This window comes from Python bivittatus, unplaced genomic scaffold (genome assembly GCF_059951505.1).
Source record: "Python bivittatus isolate LINGU-HERP-01145 unplaced genomic scaffold, Pbiv_v1 ctg000700_np1212, whole genome shotgun sequence".
Taxonomy (NCBI): Eukaryota; Metazoa; Chordata; class Lepidosauria; order Squamata; family Pythonidae; genus Python; species Python bivittatus.
In genome coordinates this window covers 91622995-91645553 of record NW_028277098.1, presented here as the reverse complement: position 1 = coordinate 91645553, position 22559 = coordinate 91622995, and the positions used below count along the sequence as shown (strand labels likewise).

Below are 22559 nucleotides of genomic sequence, written 5' to 3'. Positions count from 1 at the left end.
TTTAAATTTCCAGCTAGCTCTACCTGTACAGTTGGTACATGACCGACTAAACTCTGTATTTGCATTTTGGCAGTAAGGTTACTATGCAATAAAATATGTACACTCTTACAACATCCAAATACATAACGTGATCCGAAGTATAAAGAAATGTTTATGTGGGTAATTTTGAATTAAAAGTTCTTTGGGAAGATAGGCCATTTCATCAAGTACCTGAATTATTTATTTGGGTAGAATTCAGTAGCCATACAGTAACTCTTTCAGGCAACAATTGTGTTGGAGGCCGCAGCACAAAAATATTGTAATGTAGCACCTGGAAATTAGGTATATTTTGGCCTAAGTTTTCATTCAACCTTTTGCTCACCCTCAAATTTCAGTTTTTAAAGTCCAATCTAACAGCCCTATACAGAATGGAGACTAAGTTTGCACATCACACTAAACCATGATTCACTTAGACATATTTTCTTGAATTAACCACAGTTGGCTGGATTCCCAAAACACCCTAAGCCAAAATCAAACAAATAATGTAAGCTTAATGTACTACAGCCAACATGGCTTGCAAAACTCTGAAAGGCAGCAAAGAATTACTTGTTTCTCTATCTCTGAATGTGGACTTCAAGTCCCAGAGTTCCCCAGCCACATCTTAAAGCTGCTAAGGTTGAGAAACACTGGCCTGAATGTTTGGAGCTGAGATCTGGCAGGCCGAATTGGTGTGAACCCAAGGGATGCTCTTAAGGAATATCTCCCTTAACTGAACACAGCAAGCCTCCTCTTTAGATGTACTGTAGTGGGTTAGAGCAGGGTTCCTCAACCTCAGCAACTTTAAGATGGGTGGACTTCTGGCTGGGGAATTCTGGGAGTTGAAGTCCACCCATCTTAAAGTTGCTGAGGTTGAAGAACCCTGGGTTAGAGCAACAGAGGTTGATTCCAAGCAAAGCGGGGAATCCTCCCCTTGATACCCTACCGCTTGGTCTCCCCAAATTGCCTAGGTGGAAACCAAATCCTAGATTAGGGTGAATTCTTCATCCTCTAACCGGACAGTCCATTGGAATTGGGCAGCCAATGCATTCAAATAAATAAATAAAAATTAGGTAGGCTGGAAGTCCTGGATCCTCTTTGCATGTCTGGAGGGGAGGCAGTAAAGATTTCTCATGAGGTTAAAGGACACCCCCCCCCCCTTTATTCAGGGAGATAAACGAGGTTTTAACAGTGAGAAAGGTTGGGGCAGTAATACAGCTTTCCCCAACCTGATGCCTTCCAGATGTTCCGGGTTTCAATTCCCACAATCCCCCAGCCTCTGTCTGTCTGTCTACACACACACACACACACACAGATACCCGCTGATTTGATACAACTGAGTATTTAGAGGCTGCTTTTTTCCTCTCTCTCTCTCCTTCCCCCCCTTCTTTTTTCACTTACCAAGTTCCTGCCGACGGAAGCAGTTTGCACCTCACTTATTCTCCGTGACTCGGGGACTGGGGCGATTTAGGAAAATTTTATTGACCGGGGGGAGGGGGGGAGAAGGCTCCCTTGCTTCCATACATAAAGAAAAGGAGATTTATTACCACCACCACCACCACCACCACGCCATCTCCTTCTGTCGGTCCTTCGAAGCCTTCTCCCTCCGCTTCTTTGCAAGGATGCTCCCCTCCCCTCCTTTTCTTGGGGGGGGGCAAACTCCGAGCACCTTTGTCTTTAAGAGGCAGGTCCGACAGCCCGAGCTGTGGGAGGGGACAAAAGGCTAGCCCGCCTGCGATTGGGCGGCGGGGCCAGTCCTTCACGATCCTTCTCCCCCGCCTCCCCGTCTACCGCGCCTTCCCCGATAGATCCCTTCCCTCCCCGCGCGCGCCCCCTCCCTTTGGAAAGGGCAGTTCCAGTCTAGCGTTGACGTCACCCCGTCTGTCTGCTTCAGTCTCCTCTTTCTCTCTCTCTCATCTGAAACTGAATCTCCTTGGACTTGAATGAGGAGCAAAGGACGGGGGGGGCGGGGGCGGAGGAGGAGGAGGAGGAGGGAGGAACTCGCATCTTGCCTGGGCAGGCGAGCGCGAGAGGGAGACGGAGGGAGAGAGAAACAAAGTCGCAAGTCTCGCCTGCTCCGTCTGCGAACTTCTGGCTCCGGAGGGGAAATGGGGGCCGAGGCGCACCTCTCGCAGCTCAGACCTTCCCTGACCAGCTTCTGAGCTGGAGCTGCATATACGCGTATCTCTCTCCCCCCCCCCCGTGAAACTGAGGAGGGGGCTCTTTTTTAATGCTGAGTCCCCCCCTTCCTCCACGAAGGCTTCTCTCTCTCTCTCCCTCCCTCTTTTTTAAAGTCAGTCCTACCCGCCTCGGTTTCCTCTCCGTCCCTCAGCCGTCGCCCCCTCCTCCGCCCAGGACGCTCCCGCCTTTATGTCGTGCTTCCCGGGGACCTTCTGAGGTCTCGCCGCTCCTTTTTTTCCTCCTCCTGATTTTTAAATGTATAACTTGATGGGTCTCAACAACACCGGCGGACCTCACCAGCCTAATGTCTCCTGCACTTGCAACTGCAAACGGTCTTTGTTTCAGAGCATGGAGATCAGTAAGTACTTCTTCGATTTATTTTATTGCCCTTACGGTTCCTGCGGTTCTCCCTCTCTCCCTTTTTCTTCCCCCGACTTGGGGGGGGAGCATTTGGATTTGGGGCGATATGCCCGGCCACCTTGCCTGGGTCCCTCCGGAGAAACGCGGTCCGGAGTTTCCCAGTGTGTTTCACCCACGCCGTCCTCTTCCGCGGCTTCCTCCGGGGGGTTCCTTCTGCGGTTTTTACGCGGAAAAAAACCCGAGGCGGACAGTTTTATCCTTCTATCCGAGTCTGAGACTTCGGTGGTTTGGTTCTCTTTCCCCGCTTTTTCGCTCTTCGGTCTTTTTCCGCCTGTAATCCATTCCTCCTTTCTCCTACTCTCCCCCCCCCTCCATTTCCTCCCCTTAAAAAGTTGCGATTCTTGCAATCGTGGGCACTTCGTTTCCTCTCTCGGATAGCGTCGTTCCCGGCAGATAGTGGCGTACCTGCAGCGGTCGTGTCCATCCCATTAAACCTGATAATTAAACCGTGTTATTTTTTTGAAGAAGAGAGGGCGAGAGAGGTGAATTCCGGCTCGAATCAAACCTTCCCGGCTTGGTTGTCTGTTGCCCTTCAGCTTCGCCAGCGGGGCTGCGGGAGACGGCGGGGGCGGGGGAGGGAGGCGAGCGGAGTCGCTCCATTGATCGGCGCGTTCCGTTCGCGTCCGGGAGACCCGAAGGGCCGTGGGAACGCGCCGGAGAAGCCTCCCGGTCTGGCTGGGCTGCGCGGCTGGGTCTCCCTTTCAGGAGAGAAAAAGGAGCCGAGGGGGAGGGAGGGAGGGGGACGCGATCCTCCCCAGTGAGTTTGATCGCCCCGGGAACTTTGTTCCGAAGCCAGACGGTAAAACAGCCTGTTCGGGCTATTTAAAGCAGACGCTCGATTGGAGGTTCCAACCAGCGAGTCTGGGAGCTCCCTTCTCCCAGGACGAGACACTGCCTTTCTGGTTTTATTGTCGCTGCCTGTGGGTTTTTTTGTTTTTGTTTTAATTGCCTTCCTGCAATCTGCTGCTCTTCCTGAACCTTGCAGATCGGAGCCCCCTTCCCCTCCAGCCCCTTCTCTTCCAGCTGTCCTAACCCGTTTGTATTAATTACGTTTTCAGCCTCCCCAGTTATTTATACACCACCCACTTCTCTTTTACAATTATTTAATGCTTTACTTTCTGGAAAGTCAAGCCCTTGATTTTTCTTTTCTAAAGCTTCAGATTCATAGGCGTCAGGCCCCTGGAGGAAGCCTCCTTGTCCAGAGGCAGTATATCTCTGGATATCTGGTGAGGGCACCAACAGTGGAATAGGGCTGTGGGTTTACCAGCAGAAGCTTAGCTGAGCCGTGTTGGGAACAGAGGACTAAGCTGGCTGATGGTGAGTTTTGGTCTGATCCAACAGGACTCTTGTGAGGAATGCTTTGCTGGGCTCTGCCACAGTTCTGGCTGCAAAGTTGTGAAGGACACTTACCGCCAGCCCATCATGACATGACAGAATAATTGTTTAGCCATTAAAGCATCTCACCAAGGAGTCTCGTGTATGTGTTGAGAATGCAGACTGTAATGTCCAGCAAACCAGAATTTGTGACTATAAATAGTAATCACTCAGTCTGAGAAGTAGATTACAGCTCTGTCTAGCCTTTGGAAAGACTAAGTCAGACAAAGTTAGTTCCCCGCTGGTGAGTCTGTGCCTATAATGATAACTAAGTAAATATATTGTCACAGAGTTCCTGATATCTAATGCAATAACATTCGTTCTATTTCCTGCACACATCTGCATTTTGTTCTGTTCTGGAGTCGTAACAGATCTTTGCTATAGTTCCAAAAAGACATTTAAGAAAAAATGGGGATTGGACCAGAGAAGGACTTTTTTAACCTTTGCTGTTCTGGTGATGGAGACATAATTTCAATTTTTAATGCTTCAATCCTATCCATAACTTAGACCTGAGCTCTGTTGACTACAGTGGGACTTCCTATTTAGTTGGCGTGTCTGAGTTTGCTTGGTAAGCAGAAATCTGTTCTCCAATTCTTCCTTTCTATTCTGTAATATTATGCACAAAAATTGCCATTCCCTGCCATTTTTAAACTCTCCAACACAGTAAGGCATTGGGGAAATGCCCAGAACTGGAATATTTAAAATACTGCATTGTTGTGATGAATTTGGCTGATTGCCTCTTTTCTCCTTTTTTGCTGGTAAAGGATCTGCTGTTTAAACACAATCTATGCAAAAGATACACACAGTACATGGCCAGACCGTCATTATTTATGAGCCTGCCAGTGCCCTTGATGTATCTACTACATCACCAGATTCCCAGACACAGCAGGCTAATAATTATTGTGGAACAGTGTTGTCTTCCCCCCCCCCCGTCAGAGATGTTAGTGTACAATTATTTCTTCTTTAAAATCAGCTAATTAAAAATCAATGTCCATGGAAAATGTGATTCTCTCTCTAAATATTGCAGCAATTAAAATGGATGTTTCTCCCTTCCTGCTTCTAGATAGGGTGTCCCTTTTTGGCTGCAGGTCTTGACTGTTTACCTACCCAAAGATCTCCAACACAGGACAATATTTTCTTTGCTAATAAAAATATGTACGGAGCTTCTGTCTGCTCTGTATTATATTGCCAAATGTTTGCCTCCCTTTTTCCAGGCCTTGTCTATATATTTTTCTTTTCCTTTCAAATTCATCACCTTTATTTTCAGTCCCTTCCTCTCAGCTAATCAGCTGTAATGATGTTTTGGCTGACACAAGGCAGTCTCGTTAATTTAGTTGTCTGCTCTTCCAAATAGACTTCATTTCTCACTTCTGATGAAGTGATACTCAGGGGATTTCGACCTGCAAGGTTAGCATTAAGACGAACAACATTCAATATGTAATATACATATAAAATACATGCATTCTTTAGCTGTCAAGACAGGCAACAGTGAAATAGGAGAGGGACTAATTTTTGCAAGCTGATTTTGACATAGTCGCCTTAAAAATGCTTTTGAACAAATATGTTTGCTTGAATCTGTTCCAACATCTTGGTCTATTAGAGTTGGGGAATGAATATATATATGTTGGGGGTTGTAGCAAAATCTACTCGAGACTTTCCTGAGAGTAAACCCCATTTGATTCTGGGATCTACTATCTAGTATTTCCCATCAAGATGTAAAATGCCTTGAAACAATTTCCCATAGCCTGGTGCCATTCAGATGTGTTGGACCATAATTCTTACTGTAACTTGCCTTCTAGGAGGGTTGATATGAATTGTATCCCAAGACATAAGACAGGGATCAGGTTTAGAAAGCTAGCATTAAAGCACTTTCCACTGCCCAGGTTACAGTTACTACTCCATACTAATTAGGGTCTAATTAATGCCACTGGAGTGCGTCAATCTCCCGTATACGGATTAATATCTAAATATCAATTCCAGACACAATATGCAAATTAGGATGTACATGACTGTCATCATAATGCTGCACCATAGATAGATGGGTAAGTGTGTCACCATCTATCTTACCACTGCTGAACGTGAGTGGTAATGTCCTTCAGAATTCTTCCCACCCTACAGCTGAGAAATGAACTTAATTTTTCACTTGATAGGCACTGCAGGAAGGTAGGAATAAGAATATCCCAAAATATCAGTCCGCCTTCAACCTTCCATTGAAGGACAAAGACTCGTAATGATAGACAGCAGAGGTTTCTTATTGGGAACCGTTTGTTCTTTTTCCATATTATTCCTTGACACTAGGACTAAGTTTGCAGGATTGCCTTACATCTCCACTCTTAATATTGGAAACTAATATGGAAAACTGTTGGGAGTTCATTTAAGATTGACTTTGAGCAAGACTGCAATACTGTATTATGCATATTAAGCCTAATTAAAAGCTATGGATTTTGCATGTTTATCCTGAAGTAGGATTGGTTGCAACTCAAAAGAAATTTATCTGGAAGTCCCATTAAACTCATTTCTGATTTACCAGATATACTTATTGCTAGCTCTGGGTCCATGCACTGAACCACTGCCTTGTAATTTAAGATGACTTCTATTTGAAATGTTAAGTGTTGTTTGAAATAAACTCTCCTTAAAATGTTGACACTAGCGTTTCAGTCTTTATGGCCTGAAATAGTAAGCTGATATGGCACTTTTTTAAAATGATGCAATGAACTTTAAGTGTTTTCTTCATTCTTTTTGATGTTTGAATTTATTTCTTTATACTGATTTTTCTTCTGGCTTAATTAATTTAGAATTACTTCCACAATAATTCTATCAATAATTACTAATGGTTATTAAAATAATTGTTCTACCTTTCAGAGTGGCAGAAAGGTCACTTTAAAGCCACTTATGATTTGTTCAGTAGAATGATCTAATGGCCTCAGCAGGTGGCAGGATTGGCTGACCTTATTTGAGCTATGAACTAAGCAGAGTCAGGCCTGGCTAGTAATTGGATGGGATATTACCAGACAATCCCATCCTGGAAGAAGATAATGGCAATGTTCTTCCATACAATCCCATATTGTGGCCGAGGAAAATGCATGGACGTATTGATGCAGTCAATCTCTGTTCAAAAGAGACTTTACAATCTAATAGTGGCATTCACAGAATATGCTAAACCCAAATGAGCAAAACACAGTTGCTATGTTTAGATCAATACAACCCCCAAACCAACTGAATTATGGTGCAAGATGACAACCTGATTCACAGAATATTCTATGATAATGGCTGGTTTCTCACAGCATGTTTTAGCATGAACTGTCCAATCCTTTTTACCACCTGGTCTGTGGTATGAACTCAGTTAATATATGTTAAGGGGTCGTTGAGCCACATAAAAATAGAGCGAAAGATACACACACACATACATACATGGAAATGGAAATCTATTTTCAGCTTTGCTGAGATCCTGGTCTTAATTCTGGAAGCCAGTGGAAAAAGGAGGATTCCAGAAAGGGCTAATAAATATCTTTTTAAGGGGTTAACTTCACTACTGCGTGTGCTTGAATCCACGGTTAGGTTAATTGTGAAGAGTGGGGTGAGAGCGGTTTTCATTTCATGTTAGCACCTGCGGACAGGAATTAGCCAGCTCCTCTCTTGCTTTCTTGGATGAGTCTTAAAAAGAGGCTCTTTTCCACCCCCTCCCTTTCCAAGTTCAAAGTCTTGACTACTGTACAGACCAGCAAGTACTCTGACCCAGCGTAACAACTGTTCATTGTATGACGCTTTCCAAGACAGCCAGACATCTCTGATGTGGTCCTAATCAGTCAGACAAAGTGAAATGAGGTCAAGGGAGCGCATACTATTGGCAGTGTCTGGAAATAACAAATAGTTCACAACGGTAGATTAAGGCCGCGTCTTTCTTCCATCCACCAGGCTTCTGATGGTTCCTAGGAATAATTAATTCTGTGTACTGTCTCCATTCCTTTTGTCTAGGGATTTCTTTGTGCAAGCTTTCTTAAATCAGGACAGTTTTTTCAGTTTAATAAAGTTATATTTCAGCAGAGGTATGTGTGCCTGAAAAATAGCCACTGGATTCTTTATGTATAAAAGTTTAATTCATTAACCACTTTGCTTTCCTGCATATTTCTTTTATGCTCTGTTCAGTTCATCTAGGTGATTTTGGAGGTATCAGTCATATAATTAAGATTCTGTCAATGGAAGATTCTCCTTTTGGAGGATCCATAACATATAGGTTGGGTTCACACATCACATTAAATTATGGTTTCTTTTAACCATTATGGTTGAATAAACCACAGTAGCTGGGTTCAAAGAACAAGCTCAGCCAAAATGAACCAAACTTAATGTGTTTTATAGATGCAATCACCGGTCTTTACCTGATCTGGTTAAGAGTGTTGTGCAGGGACAGTACATTTTACTTCTTATTGACCTCTGCACAACACTCTTAACATCATGATCAGCATGATGAAGCCACAACTGCCACAGATCATGGCTACACAGATGATGGATCCAAATAGCCTTCTACTGGTGGTTATCTCACAGTCCTAAAATTCCCAGATTTCATTTGCCCATCCGCTGGTCAGTGAGCCACAGTTCCAATCTTGATTTCTCCTATTTTTCACTTCACATAGGCATCATTCAAGGCATGGTTCCTACATCTGTACTAAGCTGTAATATGACTTGTTTATTTTTGGTTTAAAGTGATGTGTAAAAGGCACTGAAATTTGTAAATGAGGGTTTATAATTTAGGGTTGCATAAATGAGGACTCTGTCTTGTTCAACCATGTATTGCCATATCATGATTATACCATGGCTTTATCTGCTTCTTGTGTTTCAGATTTTTTTTTAACATGTAGTAGTTCTTTCTCTTACTCATCCATCCTTCCTAATGTTCCTCTCAATCACCCATAAGACCCTCCTGATTTAAATAATTTTAACATCTCTTCAGAGACCCCTCTTTCAGGCCTTCTTCTGCCAAGCTCTTTTTTCCTAACTGTCCTATTCTGTTTCTCTTTCATGCTTCTGGGCTGTTTACTTTGTAGCTCCTCTTCCCAGTTTTCAACCTCATACTGGAACTTGAGAACCTGCATGGGAAATAGGTCCATTCTACGAGCAGCGAAGCATTCTGTGCCTCTAAAACTGTGAAACCAATCCATGCTGGAGACAGAGCTGAATGGAAGTTGGCCTTCTTTACTATAGGAGAAGGAACTCCCTATTCATCTGCCAAGAATTAAAAAAAGGCCAAACCCAAAAGAACACATTGTGTCTTAGCGCAATGTGCCAGTGAGTTCTCTGTAGATGATAGTTCAGATTCATCTCTTTTTAAACCTTGGATGGAAGATTCAGCTGCTGTTGGGGAGAAATTGAAATGAAAGCTTCCTATCCTTTTCCACAACTGCACAACAGAGCATGGTAGAAAGAAATCCAACTAACACCAACCCTGTTTGTCTTTGCACCAAGGTGAATTTGTTTCAAGTCAGGTCTTCACAGTCCAGTGTCTTTTCATAACTCTTATCTACATAGAATCATGTTTATATTCCTCTAGGGAACTTATTTAATCATCAGGTATCTATCCAGAACAGTTCAAGCTTCCAAATTAGCAACATTTCTGCATTGAAATGTTAATTTCTTCCTCAAAACTTCAAACAGTGTTTTGTGCATTGGTACTCTCTGCCTCATTTTGATTAGCAGAAAATAGCCAGTTAAGAGGTTATTAATCTGAGTGATCTGTCTAGATAAATAGGTCCTGAGTGCTTTTTAGAGAGAACATGTACATTAAAAATCCCTTTGTTGATATGTGTGAGGTTAGAAATATTCCCTGAATGGAATATTCCCTGAATGGGCTTCTAAATATATGTGAACTGAAGATATTAAGTTGCCAACAATTTAAACACTGAAATCTGTGGGGAATTGCTGAAGATAACAGTAGGGTCAAAGCTGAATCCTGAAAGAGACAGTTACAGTGTGGAAGTCAAAAGACAACTCAGTGTTGCTGAAAATAGTTGTGTTGAAGAATTGGAGGGATTCCAACTTGTGCCACAAATTCACATACAAATACAAATCCTTTTAATGGGCCTTCAACTTGTAGTATGGATTGATTCCAACAACACTGATAGGACAACTTTCACTTTCTATTTTGTACACTATCTTGTTTGAATCTTTCTCTGACAAATTTACTCACTAGTCTTGGGCTAAGTCTTCATTTGGAAGGAGCTGACTTTACACTATGTTTGAAGGCCAGCTCAAAATAAACAGGGTTGAATACCTTTTGTCAGTTGATCCATGAGGCCAAGCCCACGAGCAACTAAAAAGGTATTGCAAGACCAAAAGAATGTGGTTCCTTGTACATTTGTAGAAATGGGAGGAACAAGGTCTACTAATCTTCACTGCTCTGGTAAATCATTCTGTTCACACTGTTGTAAGCACAGCTAATTACCCATTGCCCAGTAAATGGTTGTTTGTTTTCTCAACCAAGATGCCATTTTTGATAGGATTATCTCAAAAGGTTAACTCAACAATGCAGCATTTGTCTTCCTGAATCGGTCACAAATTCAGTCTGGAAATGAAGTGAATTGATTCTAAAACCCACAACTTAGTAACGCATTACTGAGGCTCTCTTTGTTCTCTGTTCATTGTTCATGTTGGGTTATGCTTTTCAGGATCACATTCATACTTTTATACCCTCAGTTTTCAGCATGGAATATAGGAAGCTGACTTGCATGAGGTCAGATAGCTAGCCCAGGCATCAGTTAACAGGAGTTATGACAAGAGATGCTCATTCAATAAATCAGAGAAAGAAGCCATACTTAGGATCTCAACACCAAGGGAGTGTCATTGCAATCAAGCCTTCTCTGTGACAGCCCTCCACCTCTGGAACAGCCTATCCCCAGATATTTAAACTATCCCCTCCTTATTAAGGGATTTCAAACAGACATTATCTAGACTATGGAATCTTCTTCCTGAACTAACAACAATCCTTGAACAGAGGAAGTCATTATCTGGTACCTGATCCTTTTTCTGAAGATGTTAAGAATTGATCATTGGACCATTGGGTAGAAGATTGGACTCAAGAGCCTTGAGTGGGCCTTTTCAGCTCTGATTTTATGAAAGCACTTACTCCATCTTGGAATTCACTTCTACTTTCACCTTCTTAACTCTGAGTTCTTTCAGTTCCGAAACTAAGTCTGTTAAAACAATACCCAGGGTTTTTTCCCCCTACGTCAAGAGCATACATTCATTTTGCTAAAGGATCATCCTATGTTCATTTATCCTTTTTTCAACAGAAAGCTAAAGCAGCTGCTATATTTGTGTAAATCAGATATGATTAGTTAAAGTGCTAAACTGTATGAGTATACTTGAAGATTTCTGGAACGTCTGCTTCATAAAGAATATTTTTGTATGTTTCAGACATACTGCTTTGAGAATCATAAGCACCTAGCTATTATGACCTCTGGTTGATTATGATGATGATTACATGCCATCAAGTCATTGTTGACTCTTAGCAACCACATAGATAGTTTTTCTCCATGATGATCTGTCCCTAACCTGGTCCTTCAGCTCTTCCAACAGTAGTGCTGTTGAAGATTGTGTAAAACCTTGACTACTATTGTCTGTGAACTATCATTGCCAATATTTCCCAGACATTAAGCTATAATGATTAGAGTTGATAATTTACTTCTTCGGGGGAATGGCTCCTCTAGATCCAGATATTGTTAAAATTTAAATATAAACAAGTTTACATGGTGATTTTTTTTTAAAGAGGTGGTTCAGTTTCTCATAAATTGCACTGATCTATGAAAGCAAAAGCAGAATGTCCAGTGAAAGTTATATTATTATTTTGCTTTGTGTGACAAATTGCCTTAGGACATATTGTGATATTAATTAATACAGGATTTTTCCTTATTGGATAAAGAATTATTGCCTATGTATGGACTTAGGATGGATTTGCTCTGCATATTTTTTAAGTGTCATAACTATTAAACTTGGTTACTTCCATGACATGATTTCTGCATGACCACTGCAGCTGTGGGGCCTAAGAAAATGAGTCTATGACAAAGGATTCGGTGATGATTAACATCTACACATTCCTTGTATTTAATTTCAGTTTGTAGGTGCCCAAGAACTCTATGAAATAGATACTTTACTGGCAATATTTGTAAGAAGTGTGACACAACCCTAATGCATTGGGTCAATTTGTTAAAAAGTTCTATCTGTAACACTGAATCTGAGGGCCAATTAATACACACCAGTTGGTACTTCAAGCTGTAGTCAGCAAGCGAGGTGTGCACTGAACCATAAACCCTACCTCGTGGAATGGAATCTAGATTTCCTTCAATAAAAATGGAGCTTTTAGTGCATTGCTTAAGAGTTTCTATTCAGTAGCCCTAATCTGAGACTTCACGTTTGGCTTATATTTAGTGTATGCGTGGCACCAGCTGCACTGAAAATTTGATGATATTCTTAAAATGAAAGAGGGGCCCAAGTCCTTCTGCTTAAGCATCTTGTTTCTCAGAGCAGCCAATTAAATGCCTTTCAGAAACCTGCAAGGAAGACATGAACCTAATATTCCCCACCTATCCCTTTTTTTTCTGCTATTGCTCAAAAACCTGTGAAGTTCATACAGCCATTATAGCTAATAACCATTGATAGATCTCTCCTCCATTTATCTGTTTTTTTCCATCCACCACATCCTATAGCAATGGATTTTGTAATGCAGAGGTTAATTCCTCTTACTTTATCTTCAGTCAACCAGATCAATTTCATGGCCTGCCCTGTGTTCCCTTTCTAGTTTCTGTACACTGTGCAGAATTTATAAGCCTCTAGCAAAATCCACCTTAGTAGCTTTCCATCCCTTAAATTTTGTTTTTGTTTTTTACTCCAATTTTTGGCTTTTTTGATAGACAGAATGCTTCAGCCCTTCAGTCATTTTGGTTACTTGTCCCTGTATGATTTCTTTCTTTTTCTTTTTTCTTTTCCTTCAAAAGAAGATTACTAAAATGCTTTACTGTACTCCTCAATTGGTTATATCTTCCAATTTTCAGGTTTGCTATACTGCTTCTTGTCCCAACATACAAATGACTTCTAGCAATAAATCTGCAGCTCATGAATCAACTTTACTTAACATTGTACGAAGGGCATGAGTAATTTCTTTGTTCTCTTCTTCTCCCCCTTCTCTGTCAGCTTTGCAATTGGTATCTATAGAAGGCCAAAGGTATAGCTTTATGGAAAGCATGAGTCATCAATTGGTCTGTCTGTCAACTAGTTATCTTTCAGTCATTCTGCAGAGCTGCTACTAGCCAAGAATGAATCATATATGGCTAAGTGCACAAATAGACAGGGTCATGATCATCTGCAGAAACTTTTCAAATCTATTTATGGTGACGGGAAAAGAGGTGGGTGTATGAAGGGTGATGGAATTGATGTCACTTACCATTGTGAATAAACCAGTTGGGTAATGCCAACCGTTATATAAATGCCTCTTTCTGGGTGTTGCTAATGACCCTGGCAAGGATAACATTCAAATGCTTTTGGGTCCACTTCATCTTTCATCTGTCTTAAAGTATTCTAATTCTCTTTGATGTAGGGTAGCTGAACTTTTTAGTTTTGGCATGTTCATGTTGATGTTGGCTGATTGAAAACTGCATTCCTGTTCCAATTCAGAAACACCTGTTGGCTGTTGGGAGTCATAAGATCTGTAATCCCCAAGCAGCAATGTGCATGTCCATGTTGGAACCCAAAGACTGATGCAGCCCACCATATAGTTGCACATCATCCAAACAGCCCCAATGTGCAGTACCATAGCCACCATAAACTGGAGGCATGTAGGTGCTGCATAATTGTAATGATCTTTAGAGAAGAGAATTAGCTGTGTGGAACCACGCATAGATAAAGCCCTGTTCCTGCCCTCTATATGTGGCTATTTATTTCCTCCTTGTTAAGCAAGGTCTTGGTTGAACATGCTATCAACAGAGACTTGATCGTGGTGAAATGAGACTTAAAATAAAACAGGTTCCTCTGTGGAAGAATATCTAGGAATAGACTTTTGGCCATTTTATAACACTGCCCTGTTTACGCTGAACTTAATGGAGGGTTTGCTGGAAAAGATGGGGAAGTAGGTTTCTCTTTTTCTTGCCACCATTTCCTCTTCTTTCTTAGTTCAAGACTGCTGTCTACAGCCAGTCATTGGAGCAGAGGTTGCTTTGAGGTAAAGAACACCCTTGGAATTTTGAAAGCATGATATGATGCTACCACAACGTGGCTGCCCTGGTAGTTGTGGTGAGTCAAACAATTCACCAGAAAGCAATCTGATGAATTTGGTCCCCACCACTTCTTCCAGCCGTTTGGATACTTTCTACTTCTCCAACTTACTTTTTCCTTTCTTTTCTTTTCCTGTGCAGATGAGCACATTTCTAAAACAAAGCACTGGGCTCGAAGAATGTCTGTGGAAAAGTACATGGGCTCCAGAAGCAGTCTTGTAGAAAAAAGATGCTAGAGGCTGGTGCCTAATTATTATAAATAATTATACCTAATTATGTATAAAAATAGCAATTTTGAATTAGAAGACTCTTTTTAAGAAGCTAAGTGGAGCAGAAAACCTAGCAGATCCCAGATTAGGTGTCTGGACACATTGCCACTCTCAGACACTATGTTGCTGACTCCTACAGCGGAAGCATAGTATTTAATATGGCCAGGAGGATCAAAAGGCACAGCAAGGAAAGGCCATAAGACTTCTACTTTTTTCAGCTCCTGGAGATCTTTTCTTTCAAAGGTGTGCATACGTTCTGCAGCAATGATAGAAATGCATACTGGTCCTTGCACTAAAAGATGGGTGATTATGAAAACCCTGTTGATGATAAAAAGGGACAGCAGGATGCAAGGAAGCAGTGGAGTAAGTTCTGCTTCGCAAAGCATATTTGCTTTGTTTTCCGAAGGCTTTTGAAGTATGTTTGTCTCATTGCTGCTTTAGGCAGGTCAGGATGTCTACATTTTCCCTGACTATCTGTCTAGGAATTTTTACTGAAGTCTGCTTCATGTTCACTGTCTATAACAGAATTTGTATTTGAATGTTTCTGAGAGAGAGAGAGAGAGAGAGAGAGAGAGATGTCATTTTGTTGTTTTTGTTAAATAATTGTCATTATTGTTCACTTATGACTGTAAAGAAAGACCTTTTTGGAAAATAATGAAAATTGGTCCTTTCAAACTAGAAAAACTGAGGGGGGGGATTTAAGTCCCACTGAAATATGAGTAAGTCCATCATCACATGCTTCAAACATCTTTTTCTGTATTGGGTATTAAGGTGGTTATCTAATTTTGGAAAATGTGAAGAGGAAGTCCACAAAACTATTGCGCCTCTGAAAATCCATACGAGACCTAAGAAAGGAAACTTTTGCTTGGGCCCAGGTAGATATTGTGCATGCAAGTGGTTGGAATTATTATGAAATTTAAATTCTTGTGTCTCTCCCCACCCCATCCCTGAGTACTGAGTTTGCTTTGCTTTGCTTTTCCTGGGTAGGAAGAATAAAACATTTCCCCCCCAAGAATTAAAATTGTGGCTTTCCAAATTATCAGATGATATTTTGATATGGTTTCATGCCATCCCTTTTAGGACCAAATGGTCCGGGACTTTGGGCTTAGCAGCACAGTGAAAAACATCTCCTTTCCCATAGAGTTGTTGATAGTAGTGGTTCTCAGTGCTAGATTGAAATGCTGCACATAATCTTTCAGCCATTTTTGATCTTATTCCATTGTTTGCCTGCCTGCCTGCCTGCCTGCCTGCCTGCCTGCCTGCCTGCCTGCCTGCCTTGTTTGATCACAGTGTTTTCCTTAACAAGGTTATTGCCAGATTTAAGATGAGCTTTGCCAGAATTGAGTAGTCAAAACCCTTTGCAAATTTAATTTAGATAAGCGAAAGACATTGACTACACTTGCTTACATGTTGAACAAAGCAGAGTTCTTCTCAACATCTCTATTATGCAGCAGAACATGATTTTGCACAATCTGCCATATGGGCCTATATTCTTTTACTTTTTGGGATCTGGAACAAAAGCTTTGTGAGAGATTGTATACACATTAAGTATAGTATAGAACTTGCAAACTGAACAGAACAGATATAGGTATCTCTGTATCTAACAGTGTAAAGAATTGCTTTGACTTTTTGTACATCCAGAAACATGATTTGAAAAATGAGCATGCTTAAGGGAGGGTCAACAATGAGAATGGGAGCTTCCTAGGAAAGACTAGATAGCTTAAATCATCAGTAGGCAAAATGTTTCTGCTTGTGGCCAGATTGGGAATTTTGACAGGGCCTTATGAGTGCTTTCCCAAAATGGCTACCCAGGTATGGTCATACGGAAAACACTCATTTTTCAGACTGTAAAAGTTGCTCCTGTTTTTCCAGCACACCTTTGTCTTATGAGCATATTTCCAAACAAAACATTTGGTTTCCACCATTCACCATTTGCTTCTGGGTGCAATTCAAGGTGCTGATTATCACCTTTAAAATTCTACATGGCATAGGACCAGGTTACTTGCAGCGTTGTCTTTTCCCAAGAACATTTGCCCATCCCATATGTTCCTATTGGGAGGACACACTCCATGTACTTCATGGGACATAGGAAGTGTTCCTTTTCAGTGGTTGCCCCTGTGCTGTGGAATGATCTCTTCCTGATATATGGCAGGCTCCAACTGGTTGCCTTTGGAAAAGCTGTTAAGACCTGGTTTTTTCCCAGATGTTTGGGCCCAGTTGAGTGTTCCTCTTTGGGTTGTCTAATATTTATTGCATTGGGTCACCATTTTATACTTTAAATATTGGGTTCCTTTTTAAAAGTTGTGTGGTCATTTTTTTTCTTGTTTGTTTTTCTGTATACTGCCACATTGTCACATTGTTTGAGTTGAGCAGTCCTATAAATCCAATAAATAAATAAATTACTATATTCATATAGCATTCTTTATCCAAATATAAATTGTCAAATGGTTTATAGCCTGCTTCGCACAACATGCAAAGGCAATGGATTGGTTTCTACAACACACTGAACCACAAACTGCCCAATCTCCATTTTATCAGAGTCTACATGTAAATCTAGTCAACTATACAATTAGGCTGAGACACAATAATTTCTCTCAGGTTAACTTAGCTAATAGCAACAGATCTCAAAGTTTGTGATACTGAAACCCCTAAAATGAATGAATTGGTATGACTATGAATCAAATTAATGATCTCATTAGGATTAGGCTGGAGGAAGAAATAAATATACCATATATAAGGTATCTAAATTTTTCCTTGGCTTAACACCAACAGAAGGTTGGTTATTTGTAGCTTTCTTCTCTTCACACAAAACAAAACATTTCCATTTTGAAAAGCTAGACATTTAAAACAATGGGTAAAAATGTTGAGAGAACCAGTTTGGTGTGTGAGTTAAAGGCACTTCCTAGAAGCCAGGAAACTATGAGTTCTAGTCCTGACAAAAGCCACCTGGGTGACTTTGAATACAGATAGTCCTCGGTTTAAGAACAAGTTCCGTTCCCACGGTCTGTCCTTAAATCAAATTTGTATGTAAGCCAGAACAGTATTATTGTGTAATGCTGTATAAGTAGCATTGTGTAATTAACTTGAATCATTGTGTATTTAACCCAAATCATTGTATATTTAACTTGAATTTTGCTAAGCTCCATTCTTAACTGTGGGTCGTCCGTAAACCGGGCTTTCTTAACCCAGGGACTACCTGTAGTTACTCTCTCTCTGTCATAGAAGCAACACAATGGCAAGCCACTTTTGAAAATGTTAGCAAGAGAACTGCATGGACTGGTCCAGGCAGATGCCAGGAGTCTTGACTGATTTGAAAGCACACACACAAAAATGTTGCACTTCATTAACATGTATACTTCTGCAGATGCTTCAAGGATGACAGATACAGTGGGAAACAATTAAGTGCCTAAGCTTAGCCATCTCTCAAAAGTTACTCTGGCTTTTACTCTCTGCTTGGCCTGCCCCTGCACTATCAAAACTCACTCCTGGCTATGCACCCTTTAGCCTGGGCAAGCTGAATTAGCTTTAAAAAAATCGCAAACCCTCTCAGTGGCTTGCAACCCCAAAGAGGATCATGGCCCACAATTAGAGAATCCTTGCCTTGTCGGGTTGCTCGGTGTTGCTTGAGAAAGGAGAACGCATTATGGTTTCCACTTACAATATTTTCGGGAAGAGAGGCATGAGGATACATGCATACAAAGATAAATCAAGCACTGCTGTTAAGTAGACTATAAGTGTTAAAGTGATTTTTTCCTCCCCAAGCTAAAAGCAATTTCCATAGGTTCCTCAGGCAGTCTCCCATGCAGCTATGTTAACAAGGCCACATCTGCTTAACTTTTAGCAACACATGGATGCTCTGTACCACCAGATTTTTTGAACCAAATAAAGGAGGAATCTAACATTAGGTAAATAATTTGATCTTGGATATCTCAGGCTACTGCAAATGCTATGGAAGCCAACTTCAGAGTAAAATTCATTGGGAAGTTCTTTCAAGAAAACATGTGCAAGGCAAGGGTTACTCAATTACCAATCAGCAAAACACAGTATTAAAGTAGCTGGGAAATAATGAAGTGGCTAATTATTTATAGTTAAAATGTCTGTATCCACCACTGAGTAGTTACTACAGGCATGTAATCCATATGAATGTTTTTTCCAGTGGTGATGTGTACATTTGAGATTGACTTTAAACCAACCCTAGTCTTTTCATTCCCAACAATTTCGACTGATAGGCTAGTTTGTATCAGCCAATCAGTTGCAGCGTCAGTGTCTCTACTCACAGTCCTCCATATTCTTTCTTTACTTCCTGGTCTAATGCAAATATTTTTGCAAATTTTTCTAATTAGTCATTCTTCTCCCAAAGACTTTACTGTTTGGTTAGGAAAGGAACATGCTTGATTTTCTTAATTTTCTTTTAATTCTTTTCCAAACCTGATTCAAGGCCAGTTAAGCATCCCACTACAATAAGGTTACATCTTTCTCATTTTCTACTATCTCTTTTGATAACAAGCTAGGTCTGTTTTAATTAAAAAACATATATCACATCTAATCTCTTAGGTTCTAGTGGTTTATCATAACTGAGTTTCACGTACAATTACTGTGGCTGTCTCATGGTGACTTGTGGTTGGGCCTCTTCTGGAGCTGTCCTAGATCTCTGACATGTGGGGTTGTTGAGTTTTGACTTATTTTTTTTGACTTATTCAGAAGACTTAACATTTTAGAACAGGCTTTTAACTGCTGCTTTTATCTGTAAATGTCATTAGTCAAAAACTATGTCACACAATGTTTAGACTTATTTCTTTACCCACCACAAAGTTCCATCTCAATTATTTCATTTTCATTTCCTAAGAGTTCAGGACCATGTTGTCCATAATATAGGCACTTCAGAATTCATGTTGTATTTTTATTAATGCACTGTATGATATAGATCAGTGTTTCTTAACCGTACCAACTTTAAGATGTTTGGAGGCTGGGGAATTCTGGGAGTTGAAGTCCACACATCTTAAAGTTGCCAAAGTTGAGGAAGCACTACTATAGATAACACAATTGTTTTCCACTGTCAATCTGTGCTCTTAACACACATAGCATTTGGATAAAAAGGTGGTGATGTGCCCATCTTTGTTCTTAATTCAATTTGCAACTGAATCCATGTGAGTAACTATATGTTATTTGTTGCCATTGCATAGTTTAAACAAATTATTTCTCCTCTGAGGAAGAGGTCACCAAGGGCAAGGAATGGTAATACACTTGGTGGCATTGATCTCAGTGATCTTTTTTCACCTTTCTTTCCTTCCTCATGATAAATGGTCTGAGATGCTGAATTTAAATAAAGGTTTATCAGATGAGCGTAGGCTAATGTTAACATGGTGCCTAGTGAAAAGTTCATGTGCTCTGCCCTGGAAGACAGTGTTCTGAGTTCTGTACAGGGAAATCTTATTTACACTTTGTCCCCAAAGTGTTGATGCAAACTAGCCGGACTTAAAAATGGCAGCTTTTCTGGGGGAGAAAAAAAAAAAAAAGACTCCACATTTCTGGAGGCTGGGCTGATAATTCACTGAACACCCATGAATCATTTGACCAGGAAACAGAATGGTTGATTTCTATATTTTGTTGTTCAAAGTTTGTTCATCTTTAGAGACCATCTTTCTCATTCAGTTTATTTTTACAGGTTGTATGTTTTGTATCAAGGTGGGCAAACCTTGCTGAATCGAGAATGGTGTTCCTGTAGAGTAGTGTTTCTTCAACTTTTTTTCTCTCAGCACCCCTTCCCACTTTTAAAAATTATGGAGGACCCCAAAAGAGGTTTTGTTTGTATGGGTTATATTTATTGATATTTACCGTATTAAAAATTGATACATTTGCTGCTGCTACTGCTTCTTACGATTGCTTGATGGGATTTTAATATTGTATTATTTTTCAACATAGGCTGGCAAGTAATTCTGAATTTGAGGACTCATTAAGAAACATTGCTGTATAGCAAGCGTGCATCCATGCAACATTTCAGAATCAGGGACTGGGACTTAAGTATTTCAATGTGCCTTCCACAGCATAACACATGATTTGTTGGGATTCTGTCCCCCACATATATTCTGTCTCTCAAGCCCTCAAGAGAGGGCCTTCATAGCAGACCAGCCAAACAAAGCATTCAACTAGTGGCTTCTATATGGTTATAGAATCTCCTAGAAGAGAGAACTGAGAAGTAGAGAATCTTTTCCTAGCCCAATTCTGAAAACTCTTCTGAAAACCCTTCTGAAATAAGCAAGGGGAGGAGTAACACCCCTCCCTTTCCTCTGCATGCCTGCACAGAAGTAAGCAAGAGCATCTGCTAAAAGAGCTTCTCCTTTTCGTAGCCTTTCAGAAGTGATACTCCCTAGGTCCAGCGCAGCTTATATAAGATTGGCCACCTTTTTGCAAAGAATTAAGCAATAAACTTCCCATGTAAAAAACAAAGCATCATTGGTGTCCAAAGGTCTTCCTACTTTATTCAGATTGAGAAAACCAGGGATGTGCTGCAGAGTCTACCCCTTTGGGACATGCGTGCACCATCACAGGGCACGTTGAAAAGAGGTGGGGCTTGGGTCACAAAGTTGTGACACTGCTTTCACCAGCCTGACCCCGCTGCAGATGTTGTTGCGAAGCAACAGATGCTCCTGACCTTGACCCCTGTTTTTCTGGCCCGTACAAAACCATTTGCAGAAGAACCTTTTGCTGTAGAACTGTTGGATGAATTGCTGTTTGTGCTGCGCAGTTCTGTACATGCCTATTCATATGTGAGTCCGACTGAATTCAAAAAGTCTGATTCCCAGTTTAGAGGGAACTAGACAACCTGTGACCCACTGGGTCATGGTTTCAGAGATATTTCCTTACCTAAACAGAGAAACAGAATGACCAAGGGCAAAAAAAAAATAAAATAAAATAAAGCAGTGGGAGTGACTTACAACTTGCTGCCAGTTTCCCCGTTGACTTTGCTTGTGGGAAACTGGCAGGGAGCATCAGAAGTCTTCCTTCCTTCCTTCCTTCCTTCCTTCCTTCCTTCCTCCCTCCCTCCCTCCCTCCCTCCCTCCCTCCATACCCACCTACATATAATATAGGCTTGTGCCATTTCCCCTTCCCTCACCACCCTCAGCTAGCCCTGTTGAAGCTGTCACCTCCTCCTCCTTGTCCTTGTCCTCCTCCTTGGCTGACCCATGGAACTGACTGCCACTTTGCTGGGGGGAGGTGAAACAAATGGAGCTGCGGACCATAAGGAAAACTGCACCCCCGCTCCGCATTCCAGCATGTCCCTGGGGCTCACCCGTCGACCACCAGCACCCCCTAGCCAGGCCTACCTTGCCAGCAGGCATCCAAGTTGCTCCCTCACCCTTCCCTTAACACGTACCTCCATTAGGAGATTTCAGAATTTAGCCTCGGTTCCAAAGCAGCCAATCCCACTTGCCCATCGGGCCTTGCTGCCAGCCAACTGGGTGCATGGGACAGAGGGAGGCAGGAAAGAGGTTGGGGATACGCCCATGATGATCATGTGACCTGGGCTGACTGCAGTGGCATGGCAGCACAGCAGTGCTGAAGCAGCCACAATTTTCCCAAATTTCAATCCCACAGGAGTCATGGGTCCTGAATTTTGGATGCATTCTGTAAGTTAGCCGATTTGAGGTACCTTGGTTCAAAAATTGTTGCCTTATGATGCACCATTCCCCCAGCTGAAGGTTACAGACACGAGAATTTTAGTAGTATATAGATAAGGACAGCTAGTTTGATGTACAGGTAGTCCTCTCTTAGTGACCATAATTGGGAACGGCAACTCTGTTGCTAAGCAGAAAATCACATGACTGCACTGGACTTACAGTGTCACTTCCCATTCAGTCATTAAGCAAATCACTACAGTTAAACAAGACATCACGTTATCACAACTTGCAATTTTACTTCCACTTTCTCTATTAACTCTGCTTCTTGGAAGCCAGTTGTGAAGCACCTGAATGACAATCACATGACCATGGGACACTGTGATGGTTGTAAATGCAAGGACTGGTCGCAAAGCTGGTTTTTTACA

General features: G+C 41.4%; 1 protein-coding gene across 2 annotated transcripts in view; it reads left to right on the top strand.

Annotated features, from left to right (window-relative positions):
• The first annotated feature begins 1639 nt into the window (after window positions 1–1639).
• Window positions 1640–22559, top strand: part of PMEPA1 (prostate transmembrane protein, androgen induced 1) — a 78364-nt gene continuing 57444 nt past the window's right edge. The window contains exon 1 of one of the 2 annotated variants that reach the window (XM_088153469.1): window positions 1640–2554. In XM_088153469.1, the coding sequence (XP_088009595.1) occupies window positions 2452–2554 (103 nt within the window). In that variant the 5' untranslated portion in view covers window positions 1640–2451. The remainder of the gene's footprint in view (window positions 2555–22559) is intronic. The other variant, XM_088153468.1, reaches the window with a different exon arrangement.